At 53.5% G+C, this 12,384-nt stretch overlaps 5 protein-coding genes across 5 annotated transcripts; 3 read left to right on the top strand and 2 right to left on the bottom strand.

The window, feature by feature from the left end:
• Positions 1-2,140: 2,140 nt before the first annotated feature.
• INS49_014098 (uncharacterized protein) lies at positions 2,141-2,770 on the top strand (the record flags this gene model as incomplete). The annotated part of the gene is made up of 2 exons (XM_043174789.1): positions 2,141-2,631; positions 2,701-2,770. The coding sequence occupies 2 exons, from the start codon at positions 2,141-2,143 to the stop codon at positions 2,768-2,770; spliced, it is 561 nt and encodes a 186-aa protein (XP_043021734.1).
• Positions 2,771-4,023: 1,253 nt separating this feature from the next.
• On the top strand, positions 4,024-4,443 carry INS49_014097 (uncharacterized protein; the record flags this gene model as incomplete). The annotated part of the gene is made up of 1 exon (XM_043174788.1): positions 4,024-4,443. One exon carries the CDS (start codon positions 4,024-4,026, stop codon positions 4,441-4,443), a length of 420 nt encoding a protein of 139 aa, XP_043021733.1.
• Positions 4,444-5,399: 956 nt separating this feature from the next.
• Positions 5,400-6,145, top strand: INS49_014096 (uncharacterized protein; the record flags this gene model as incomplete). The annotated part of the gene is made up of 2 exons (XM_043174787.1): positions 5,400-5,632; positions 5,728-6,145. 2 exons carry the CDS (start codon positions 5,400-5,402, stop codon positions 6,143-6,145), a joined length of 651 nt encoding a protein of 216 aa, XP_043021732.1.
• Positions 6,146-6,176: 31 nt separating this feature from the next.
• Positions 6,177-7,541, bottom strand: INS49_014095 (uncharacterized protein; the record flags this gene model as incomplete). The annotated part of the gene is made up of 1 exon (XM_043174786.1): positions 6,177-7,541. The coding sequence occupies one exon, from the start codon at positions 7,539-7,541 to the stop codon at positions 6,177-6,179; it is 1,365 nt and encodes a 454-aa protein (XP_043021731.1).
• Positions 7,542-8,431: 890 nt separating this feature from the next.
• INS49_014094 (uncharacterized protein) lies at positions 8,432-11,993 on the bottom strand (the record flags this gene model as incomplete). The annotated part of the gene is made up of 2 exons (XM_043174785.1): positions 8,432-11,504; positions 11,566-11,993. The coding sequence occupies 2 exons, from the start codon at positions 11,991-11,993 to the stop codon at positions 8,432-8,434; spliced, it is 3,501 nt and encodes a 1,166-aa protein (XP_043021730.1).
• Positions 11,994-12,384: the final 391 nt, after the last annotated feature.

The following is a 12,384-nucleotide window of genomic DNA, read 5'->3' as shown; positions in this document are numbered from 1 at the left end:
AGAATGATACTCATCTGGTGCTTGCTGACGCTCAGTACAGCGAGTACGACACGAAATGAATGAACATTTTGTGAACCCAATTATGATACTTGCCCTTTGTGTGATGACCCTATTACATTATTACTTTGAAACTTCTCCTCGATCTTCTTTACCAGACCAATGGCCATTTTGAGATGAACCATTGCTTCTGCCCCTTAAATTAGTCACCTCGCTTCGAGACCGTCCTTGAAATTCTCCATTCCGGTGAGACTATCGTCACTATCGTATACTGGCAAGAACTCACACACCCAGATCGTGCTGGACACAACTCAAGCTCGCTGATTTGGACAGTAGTCCAGGAGTGCGACCTGATAGGTGAATATATAATCGCTCCAGAAACTCCGCAGAGACCTCGAGCTCTGTAAAACAAACATACACCAGAGCGCGGTCACCTCCGACGAGACCAGACCCATCACAATTTCTCCCAACGTCACCCCATCAAAAGTCTATCTTCGGGGCTTGACGCAAATATTGAGAAGCTGAAGCTAAAGCTGCGACACCACCAAGACAGCTGAGACGGGGCCCGCCGAGACGCCGGACACCACCGCGAAGGTCAACAGGCAGGACGACGAAAAGAATGCCACTATCACAAACGCTGATGAGAAAAATCACAACAAATATGACACCACAAAGACAGCATAGAAGAATGACGAAAAGGCTGCGACCGCCTCGGGGCTGAAGATGGCCGAGGAGGTTGGAACCGACGAAAACCAACACAAAACCCACCTCGGACAAGGAGGAGCAGAAGAGGTCCAAACGGGGCGCGATGAAGGCAAAGTGGGCAGCACGACGAGCGTCATTCAGGAAGAAGATCAAGAAGGCAGCCAAGGTACCCAGAAAACCGGGCGCTGTAGTGCTCGGGGTACCCGAGCGGGTCCACACTTGCAACAGCTCGAGAAATGTCAGTAGAATGCCCTCCTAGGCTTATCTGCCTTCACTACGCCGCACGCCGCACGCTGTCGCAGAGCCGCTTTCAGCCGGGTGTGACTGGTCATTTATCTCACTGCGCGGGTGTTCAAACTGCCGGCGAGCCTCTTCGCATGCTTGCGTGAGCCATTTATCAGATGTATCCTACCGGTGGTAAGGGATAGGTAATCGGACGCTGGTCGACGATTTTCGGGAACTTCTGCTGACATCAAACCGTCGCAGACACATTGCCGGTGTGAAAGTAAGCGAGACGGCCCCCAGTCTGAGACGACGAGACAGAGTGGGGCCTCAACTCCACAGTTACACCCCGTACGGAGCTCGAGGCTCGCTTGGGTTGAGGGCACGTGGCTCACAGACCGAGACTCAGGCAGCCGGGGATAAGGGGTGGAGTGGCAGAGGGTACGGAACCCTTCAAATGAGGTAGCAATTGTCAGCATGTTAGACCCATAAAAAGAGCGAACGGTATCTAAGGAGTTCATAGAAGGTTGCAATCCGGGCGAGGTAGCCTGGAAAGGCTCACTCATGTTACCTAGGTGGACTTTTGTTACGCACTGCACCAACAAGCCAGAAGGGCCAACCATCCATGAGAACCGTTGCGAGAAAGTGGCCGTTGTGATGACCTACCAGTATAAAATAGGTGGAGAGGGGCAGGACAATACTGCTAGTGGCTTTGTGGCAGCGCCACCTTTTTCTTCTTGGTCGCCGTGTTGGTTCCTCGAGGCCAAGAAGCTAACTTCACTTTGTTCCATTCACTTGTTCTTTTGTCACCCAGAACAATTCACTTGTTCCCAACAGCCTTTCTGCCGGCCGGCCGGCTGGGCGGCGTGTGGCCTGGGAAATACAAATACGTGGGCTTGCGACAACGATAACGTTCTTCCTTCCTTCCTTTCCGCATCTTCGACCCTCTCGATCTGTTGTATATCCGTTGTGTCAAAAAATTCCTTGGGCCAGAGTCTTCTACGAGAAAAATACTGAGAGGCCAGACAAACAATTGTTCTTCAGTACCAAGCTCACCGCCATCAGCCACCTCGACCTGTGAAAGCATTCCCATCGCTTCAGCAGACGAACTTCTTCCTACCAACACCATCATGCAGCGACCAGGATCGATCAGAACCACCTCGTCCGCCGTGTCTCAAGTCACCAAAGCCGCGACTCTGGAGGAGCACCCCACACCATGAAGCACACAGACTCGACCAGAACCAAGTCGTCCAAGATTTCACAAATCACCAAGCCTCTGAAGACAGCCTCCTCTCACCTCGACCAGAAGCTACAGAAGCTGAGGTCACGGGTGAGCAAACCGAAGACTGTGGGCGAAGCCAGCGAGAAACCATCGTCCATTTGCACCCCATCGCCCGAGATTGTCCAAGAGCCGACAGTCGAAGGCAAACCCACCGTCGACGCCGACACAACCAACAAAGATGATGTCAAGAAGGCAAGGCGGGACGCCCGGCGGGCGAAGTGGGCGGCAAAGCGGGAGTCATTGAAGCGGCTCGCCAAGAAGGCAGGAAAGGCCGTCGTCCTCGTGGGTGCCGTCATCCTCGGATTCATATTCGGTCCTATCATTATCGTCGTCGACCTCGTCCTGAGCCTGGTGGCCCTCGTCATCCAGCTTGTGCTGCAGCTGGCGGGGCTCATCTGCGCTCCGTTCCTTGTCTGTCTCGTCTAGTAGAGGTGAGAGCTCGCGAATGGGACAAATTGTCTGCGAGAGGGTGAGACTGACGATGATGCGTGTAGTGGCGACCGAGGCAAACATTCGCTGGATTTAGGTTGGAGCATGGCGTTCATGGAGTTTTGCGAAGCATAATTGGGGTGGCGCCTGTTGATAACACATTTCATGGCGCCGCTCGAGGTTGTGAATTTTTGGAAATTTGCATAAATGGAGGAGGGACACAGGCAGTGGCCGGAAGGAATGCCGAACCAAAGGCATCCTGCTGGACTTCAGGACTGAACCTGAAGCAGCATAGGCGGATGTTTACCTTCCAAACTCAAGTCTGGTTGGCAATACACTAGCAAGGCAATTGGAAATATCAAACTCACTCTCCTGATTTCGCACGATGATATGTCATTATGTGCTTTTTCTACTGCACGTGGAAAACATTCCGTGACTGGTCTCATGATATCTTTTTTTTTTATCTTGGCGGAAATTCAGCTCAGCTCCCTTCGACGCCATTTGTGTGGAGACGAGAGGCTGTAAGTTAGATCACGGTTCACGACCGTTTTAATGATGATGTTGCACAGGTACGCCATGACTATTTTCCTTCAAGGACGGCTAGAATACACTATTGTACGGGTAATCCTTTGGAAACTTCAGCCTTTGAGGCTCTGCGATGGTCTGGCTGTATGAACGAGGGAGCAAGCCAAGCCGCTAATCCACGTACAAAACAGGCCGCCACTTACGTACATAAGCTGGGCACTGTTGGTTGTGGAACCATGGGAAAACAGATTTAGCAACTGGCTGTTGTCAGTTAGCAACGTGACATCCGTCTTCCAAACACGGGCTTGTCCAACGAGATTTGGAAAGTAGTGGTACTTACGTTCGCCGCCTTTTTCGTTGGGCATCCCCTATCAATCTTACGTGAGCGGAGCGAACCATGCCATTCTCTGAGCCTGCGCAGCGGGCGACCATACCTAGGGAGATGCATGCTATTTCTTGTGAGCGGAGCGAACCATATCATTCTCTAAGCCCGCGAAGCAGGTGATTACACTCAGGGAGATGCATGCTATTTCTCGTAAGCAGAGCGAACCATATTAGTTTTTAAGTAAATATAGCAAGCATTTATAGCAAAGCATTATTAAAGTAATTATACTTAAAAAGATATATATTATTTCTTATAAACCTTCGAGGCGACAGCTCCTACCCAACCCCCTTCTGACCTGTCAATTCCACAAACTCTCACCTTTCCGACTGACGACCACTTCCAAAAGTCCTTCTCCAGCTTTGACGACATCCCTAGTCTGCACGCAACACCACCTAAATTTCCGTATGGCCGCACTTTCCACCAGGCTACCCGCCTCAGCCATCTCTAAAACAGCATCTTCCACCACACCAGTGCGACCATGTCCTTTATAACCTGCCCGACCAACGCCATACCCGAGGACGCGGACCTCGACATCGACAGCAAGTCCCTCCACGCCGTCATCCCGCGCGCCAACACCAACGCCAGCGACATCCCCGACCCCTGGATGGTCAGCTGCTGCGAGCCCAGCCCCGCGAGGCTGGCCAGCAACAGCGCCACCGGCGCCTGCTGGCAGTGGTGCGACCTGCCGCCCCGGTACACCAACCAGACGACCGACAGGGACATGCTGTTGGACGAGTTCGAGCTCTGCGTGTCGACCTCCGCCAGCTACAAAAACTCCACCGTCAAGCCGAATATCTTTCACGTGTCTTCTGACGCTGCCAGGGATGGAGTGGTGGGTGACGGGATGGTCGGATTGGCTGTGGCCTTGGGTCTTGCGGTGTGGCGGTTGTTCATGTGAGGAAATCGCTCCCAGGTATTTGACTCAATCATTGATGGAAAACATGGAATTTTGGGATGTTGGGAATGAGAACCACGCGAACGATGGGGGGCAATGGCCGACACATGCGAGCGACGATCCGCCTGTGGCATTCTAGTTGAATCGCCATTTCTCACAGACTCGTGGATCATATCGGGGCTGGACGACGGCCGCTGCTTTAAGAGCTAGGAGATGGATTCCCACGAGCATCGCACCACGTTTTGCTTCGACAGAGTCTGATAGGATAAACGAGCACAACACATTCTTGAAAGTAGGCCGGCCACGCGAGCGTGGATTGTTCATGTTGCGAACCAAGTTATTATGAAAGGAATCCCAGATTGAAATCCGCCTGGGCTTGTACATCCATTCATTTAGACATCGAGTCTCTATTGGCTTACGACGGTCGCTGTCATGGGGTAGTGCATGGGGCTCGATGTAACACGGTCTGCAAAGCTTGCAAATAAAATCACCTCATGCCTGTTTCTCACCCTGCCCGACCGACCTCCACCATAGGCATCTCTTTGCCCCCCACTCAGAAACAAAAATGCCACCGCAGACTGTCCACAACCCTAATGGTCCCCGCAGACAAGAGATACCCAAGAACTTTTGGTCCAGAAATGGCAGAGCTCTCCGCGACGGGCTGTGAGGTCACAGCTCCGGCGGCCAAAGACAGCTTGCGAGAGATGCCGCATAGCCAAAGTTAGGTGTCATGGAGATGGGCAGAACAAATGCGAGCGATGCACCAGTCGGGGACTCCCTTGCAGATACGCACAACTGGCTCCGTGCCCTGGTCCTGCTGCCACTCCAAGTAATTCGGACCCGGGCCGGACGACAACGCCGGAAGAGATTCGGGACCCCGACGTCCTGGCTGATGACACGCATGAGCTCGCAAGCGAAAATATCTCTTCCTTTCAGAAAACTATTGTCACTTCAGCAGCATGGCCAACATCGACCACCCGACCAATACCCTAGAGCAGCGGCAACAGTTCATGGACTGGAGCACGGCAGACCCTGCTGTGATCCTCGACCTATCCACGACACTCCCAAGCGCTCCCACACCAGCTTCCCAGCAGCAGCCCTCCCTCGAGAGCCTAGGCCTCTTCCCCGTCATAACCAGCGCCACCGCAGACAACCTCCCCTGGCAGGACCAGCTCGCGTCGCAGAGCTGCCAGTGCCGTGGGGGGGCTCGCCCAGCTTATCCCCAATGCCAGGGCGGCGCTACGGGAGGGGCGGCTGGATGCGGTGTTCCGTGTGACGAGCGACGAGCGACGTGCTCCGGCAGTGCGAGGGTATTGTTGGCTGCGGGACTTGCAATGTCAACTGCACCGACTTGATCTGCATTATGGCTGTCTTCCAGGAGGTGGATGGGTGCTTTGAGTACGTGGCCAAGGGCGATCTTGACGCAGCCATCAGAGTGAGCATGGGGTCGTACGAGGTTGAGGTAGGTGCGGGTGACCAGGAGGTTCGGGAGTGGAGGAAGATGCTGGTGGTCCAGCTGGTGAGGCGGGCTTATCAGCTGCTGAACTTGATCAGTGCAAGAGGCCAGGACATGCTGAGGCACTTGGACCCGGGATGTCGGTTAGGCCGTGTGAATATTGACTACTTGGAGGCGGTTATTGGAAATTCCAGGGAAAACCTTCTCCACATCGTGGAAGCAGTGGAGAAGGCAAGGACGGCGGAGTAGGAATTATGAAGCCAGCATGGCTCGGACTCAGTCAACCCTTCGTTGTTTTTCTGGCATAGAAGTCCAGAGTAGCGGAACCTCGTACGAACAAAGAAGCCTGCAGCCACATGCCGACCCCGGATCCGAGGATGACCGTGTACCCATAGATTCGTGCCAGAGAAGTGTCCGCGCGCACCGTGTACACGAGCGCCGCGCCCGTCAAAGCGAGCAGGCCGCCGGCCGTAAACCAGGGCGTGTAGTACCCGAGCTTCCCCATCAGACTGCCGTTGATGATGATGAAGACGACCATAACCACAATGAATGGGAGGAGGCGCACGCCTGCGTCTAGCGGCGAATCCCCCCTTGTGAACTGGAAGAAGGTCGGGATGAAGTAGATGGGCACGAAGGCGGTGGCACCGGCTGACGCGCAGCAGGCGACGAGCATCAGGACGGCGTGGTTACTGAGGATCTGTACGGGGATGATGCGACGGGCTGGGGTTGTAGCGATGTTGCGGACCTGCTGGACGGCGAGGACGATGAATAGCACACCGGATGCGCAAAAGCACTCAATCGCCTGGCCGGAGTCCCAGGGGTAGACGACGCCACCCCAGTTCATGGCGAGGATGAAACTGACGAGGCCGCCGATGAGGAGGACTTTTTCTACGTAGTCAATCTCTGCAAAGCGGGCGCGCAACGAGGTTATCTCCGGTCTGGGATCGATGTGGTTGGGCAGTAGGAAGACGTAGGCTGGCACCGCTGGGACGGCCACGAGGAGGTTGATATAGAATACCCAGCGCCATCCGACAGCGGATATACTGAAGGCGCCTCCGATAACAGGACCGAGCACAATACCGATTCCCCACGTGAGACCAGTGAGGCCGACATAGAAGGGCCGCTCCCTTATGGTGGTGGTGGCGGCGATGAGTGTCATGACACCCATATATATACCCGCGCCGCCGACGGCAGCGATGGCCCTGCCGACGATCAGGGCGTCGACATTAGGCGCGGCGCCGCAGAGGGCCGAGCCCACCTCGAAGAGAAGCACGCAGGTTAGGTAGAGGACTTTGGCGTTGAATTGGCCATACAGGCGGCCCCACGGCATCACGAAGGCGGTGGCCGGCATGACGAGCCCGTTGCTGAGCCACGGCAGCTCGTCTATCGCCCCCCACTCGGCGATGATGCTGGACTGGATGTCGGCAACGACGGTGCAGTCGAAGGCGTACAGGAAGATGGAGGAGAGCAGGGCCGCGCATGAGAAGGCCCATTTCAGCCCGTGTATGTCCTGCGGGGAGACTTCTTCTCGGGCTTCAGCCGCCTTGCTTGCCTCGGCAGTTTTGTCTTGCTTCTCGCTAGCATTCTCGCCAGCAGAGGGTGGATCGGATGGAGAGTCCGAGGCGGTGCGTTTGTTTTGTTCCATGTTCATGAGTTCTCCCTGATTCGAGCGGAATGGTTCTTTGAGGCACGAGTGTAATTGCCAGAGGCCCCCAACTCGCACAGCCGAATTGAAAGTCCAGAAGAGAGTTGGAGCGCAAGCAGCCGGTGTTTGAAGATGGAACTTGGTGTAAGTTGTGGCTGTTGGAACCTCAGAGCGGACCACGCCAACTTCATTTGTCTCGTGAAATTCATCTTTTCCGAACAATAGTATAATCTGGAGATCCAAAAGTCCAGATCTGGGCAGGTGCTGCGACGAACCTTGCGAGTGTGTCGTTGCCAGCCAGTCCGGGCCGTGCCGAGTCGGAAATTTACTTCCTTTTTGGGCAATTGTGTATTCCGTAACCAGATCGCGCTGCGCCGCTGGCCTATCGACAGCAGGAGTTCGTGTCAGGCTCGCGAAATCCATTCCCGCTTCGACGATCTCTCGATCTTTGAACCTAGGGAGAGTCACACGGCGTAGTTGCGTGAATCGGGGTGGCTGTGACTTCCGCCGTGCATTAATTGTTGCGAGATGTGGGAAGTTGTGCTGGCTCAATGTATGAGATCATTGTAGTCTTGGAAGGAGGACTGACACATGGCGTAGGAAAGACTATCATTTAATTCGTGCTATGTAATATCCAAGACCATTTTGGGAGGCCACGTGTCCTGGTTACTGAGACTCGAGGTAACTGCCGATGAATGCTGATCTATGTCTGTCCAAGGCTGAGATCGCATGCATGCACAATTGCATGCAGTTCGGCCCACTTCTCCTTCGCCCGGTGCATCAGCCACAAGAGAAGTAAAACATTTGAAAGATCCAACCCCTTCCCGCTGTCACACTGCCTCAAGACTCGTGGTTATATGAGACAGTATCTCGCCAAGGAGGACTGTGTTTCATACATCGAAGCTAAATGTGAAATTGTTGCTGCCATATTCAGAGATCCAATCCGCAGTCTCGTGCAGAGCGTCCCAGGACACAGATGCCAGGCTACCACATGAGGTAATCGACAACGGAATGAAATCGCCGCTGATGCTTTCATCAAGTCGTGACATTTTCTCGTAAGCATTTTGAGTCTGTCGACCCAGCCATGGGAGCTCACCCAACAATCGACGGATCCAACCCTGACGCTGCTTCTGACGAGCAACATTGAGCACATTCTGAGTCAACTTCGTCGGTAGAAGCCTCCAGATCGTCATCATGCCCAAGAGATCCATGTAGAGTGGCCCTTTTGGTTGCGCTGGAGTAACGTCGTCTGTTGGTGTTGCGAAGCTGTATCCTATAAAAAGGACATGCGGGTCTGCTCCGTGCTGCAAGAAGAGCTCCAGCAGTGTAGAAATCCCTGTAAGATTGCTCGGGGATTCAGGTTTGCCAAACATCATGAGTTGAGACAAAGCCAACAAGAAGGCCGTCCAGGTGCTGAACTGTAGACCTAGAGTCTTGCGCCTCGCAAAGCCCTTATTCTTTTCGCTAATCTTGCATCTCCCTGAACAGTCAGCATTTATTGACGAAGAAGCTCGCTCGATCAAGACATGTGTTCTGCTGATATCCTTTCCAAAACCGTAGGCATCGTAGAGATCCCTCAACGCTGCCGAGAGAAAGACGTGGTGTTTCCCAGGAGAGAGCACCAAAAGATCTGGGTGCCTGGAAACTAACTCGAAGGCAGTCTCAGCCATCCCCTCAACGCATATGCTGTAGCAAACGACAGCTGACTGCACGTCTTGTGTAGAAATGGGTCCCCACCAGCAACCTGTTGTAACATTGAGGTCAAAAAGAGGCTTGGGAAATTCACAGGCAGGTGCTCCTTTGGAGTCATTCTCGATCGTTTGTCGCAGCATCGAAATCATGGAATCTACCTCCACTGCCATGGGTAAAATTCCATCCAATTCCGCACATCGTATTATGTTTAGAAACTCCCGCGTGCGGAAACCCGGGTCTATGAACGCGATGGGTTGCGAGGACTCAGAATCGCTGGCCGAGGTCGAAGTCCCGCCAGTACCGTATTGAGGGCATTCAAGCGACTCGTGTGGGTTGATGAATTTAGCGCACGCAAGGATGGCGTGTGAAAGACTCCGGTGATGGCAGAAGTCGCCCGCCGCAGACTTCAGCCTGAGCTGGATTTCTTCGTCCTTGAAGAAATCGCCGACTGTTCGATGTACAAAGCTGAGCTGGTGGCAGTGTGGAAATTGCCAGTTGCTATGTGCCACTTCGATCAGCCCCTTGCACCTTGCTACGGCACGAGGACCCGCGGTGTGACATTTTTCGATGCAGTCGGCTGAGCTGAGGTAAGGTCCAATATTTCCAGACAGCAACGGGACGGCAAGTCCTGGATCATCCGCTAGGTCGTCCAAGATGGCCTGAACGAACACCATTGTGCTGACAGTTGACCTGAGATACGAGCCATGCGTCATGGTCAAGAACATCTGAGCAGCTCGTTGTCGCTCCGTTCTATCGATCGAGTCTAGCATCTTCTGAAACATGTTTGTAAGACCAAAAGGGATAGTTTCCAGTCTCTTGATGAGTTGCGGGATTGAACAATGGTCCCCAATGCCACTAAGCAATTCCACGGTGACGAGGCGAACCCACAGAAAGACACCGTCTGACCTGTCCACTATAGCGCTAAGCAAGTCAAGCTCCCGGCGGATGTTATCCTCAATTGCAGTATACCTCTCGTCCTCTCGAAACTGGTCAGATATGAACCTATACATGTCGGTTATGGTAAGTTCATGGAGCCTGAGATGCCTCGCCTCATCTAAAGCAAAATGCCGTAGGAAAGCACTGTATGGACGGCTGGAAATGCAGAATTTGACGTGCTTGGAAGACGCGGCCCAGTGAGTGATAGCTTTGGCAAACTTCCAGTAATCGCCCTCACACTCGTCAAGTCCATCAATAAGAAGGCAGAGACTGTGCAATGAAGTGACTGCCTCTTCACGGAACAGGCGGTCCATTGCGGACTCTAGCTCATCCATTGTGAATGGCTGAGATGTCGCCGGAATCATTCCGATTCCGATGGATGACCAAGCAGCGGGAAACACGACAGGAATCAGACTTGGGCATTGTCGCAGAATGTCCCATATGATGCCTCTGTATAAACCCTCGAGGCTCCTTTGCAGAGGCGTACCGGAATTCCAGAAGAAAAAGTGTGAAAGGATGAGAGACGTCCCCTGGCTTTGGGACCAAAAGGACAGCTCATCTCGAGTCCGGCTCTCGTGGGCCAAGAATTTCATAAGCGTGGACTTTCCCGAACCGGCCTTTCCAGAGCAATAGAAGATTCCATCCCCAGTCCGGAGCCAGGTCAGGAAGGCTTCTCGCTTCTGGTTACGCCATTCCCTTTGCTCACGCCACACCCTGCGGCTCTTTTCTGATCTCTTTAGAATGCTAGGAGTGGTGCTACACTCCGAGATGGATGACCCTGACTCGGCGTCAAAATCTCCCAAAGCATCAGGCACGCCGTTCTCTCCCCCATCAGGCGCTGTGTGGAAGCTCATGGCGTCATGGGCGTCAATAGAGCCAGCGCTCTGGTCGGAGCAAGAGTTCCGACCACAGCTTGGAATGCCTGCGATCCCCGGCTCTATAAATTCATCGTTTCCTTCGGAAACCTGGGAAACTGAATTTGGAAGTCCCGAATCATACAGAAGCCACCGGAAAGTCTTCTTGTGTGGCATTTCAACCGCGCGTTCCCGACCGCCAAGCTCCGGATACCACAACCTCCGGAGGACAACATCCTCTTGATTGACGACCTTTGTTGCTCTGACGAGCTTTGAAATGGATTCCTGAATTGTGGATAGAAGGGGCAATTGATCTGGCGACGTGCCGCCGTTGTTGACGCCTTGCCTAACTTGCGCCTGGTGAACCGCAGTCGTGATATCCGTCTTCATCTGGCGGATTTCGGAGCGTGTCGTCTGCGCATACTGAGCTTGTTCTTGTGTGAGTGCCTCCAAGAACTTGTTTGTGTTGGATAGATCATCGCTGGTCTGCCATGTCAGCGGTGGGTGCTGATTTCTCAGAAGATCCAGGAATCATGCTGCACCTCATTGTTGCCAACAGATACTCCTGAGCCTGTGTCCTATACCGCTCCAGTCGCTCTTCGAGTGTTTTGAATTTTCCCTTGCGCCTCATGGCTCTCCAAGAGACCATAACGCTTACTCTCTTGGACCTCGTGTCTCTTGACTTCGTAGAATTTATGATTGCCTGGATGTCTCGGGACAGGTCCTCGCAGCCGCGCTTCGTCTCTAAAAGGCTGCGCTCCTCACTCGACAGAGGACTGCCCGTGTTGCGGACATCAAGGCGTCGCGTAAGGTTCCTCAGAGACTCGATGGCTCTGTCTGAATCTTCAAACTGGACAGTTGTTCCTGAAGCCGATGAGTAGACTTCCGCAGCCCCAGAAATAAGCTTCGAGGAGAAGTCAATGACCTGCAGGATCGCGCTGGTTAGACCGAGCGCCGAAACCGGGTCCATGGCCACAAATGAGTCGTCCAGGAAATCTGTGCAGCTTGTGTAGTCGGCGCTTCAAAGTTTGCTGTCGCAGTAGATGCACGCAGGCCTCATGATAGATCGAGATACCGTCTCATATGCCGGATCAAACCCCGCAAGATTCTCCTCCGTATCACCTTGTCCTACGTAAAGCAGCCCGTCCGGCTTAGCAGCACAGGTGTGCGTATTGCAACACCAATAGTATCTGTGCTTCCTTTTGATGCAACGAGCTAGACTTGTGTCAAAGATTCGTTGGTTTCCCAGACCTAGAAGGTCATATGCAGCCTGCGTTCACAGGGCGTTCAGTCTAGTATCAATTTTAAGTATCGTATCCTCCACAACTAATGAACAGCTCAACTCACGCGGAATTATCTAC

Source organism: Diaporthe citri (genome assembly GCF_014595645.1).
Source record: "Diaporthe citri strain NFHF-8-4 chromosome Unknown scaffold_7, whole genome shotgun sequence".
NCBI classification, from domain to species: Eukaryota; Fungi; Ascomycota; class Sordariomycetes; order Diaporthales; family Diaporthaceae; genus Diaporthe; species Diaporthe citri.
This window is presented reverse-complemented; position numbering and strand designations above follow the sequence as displayed.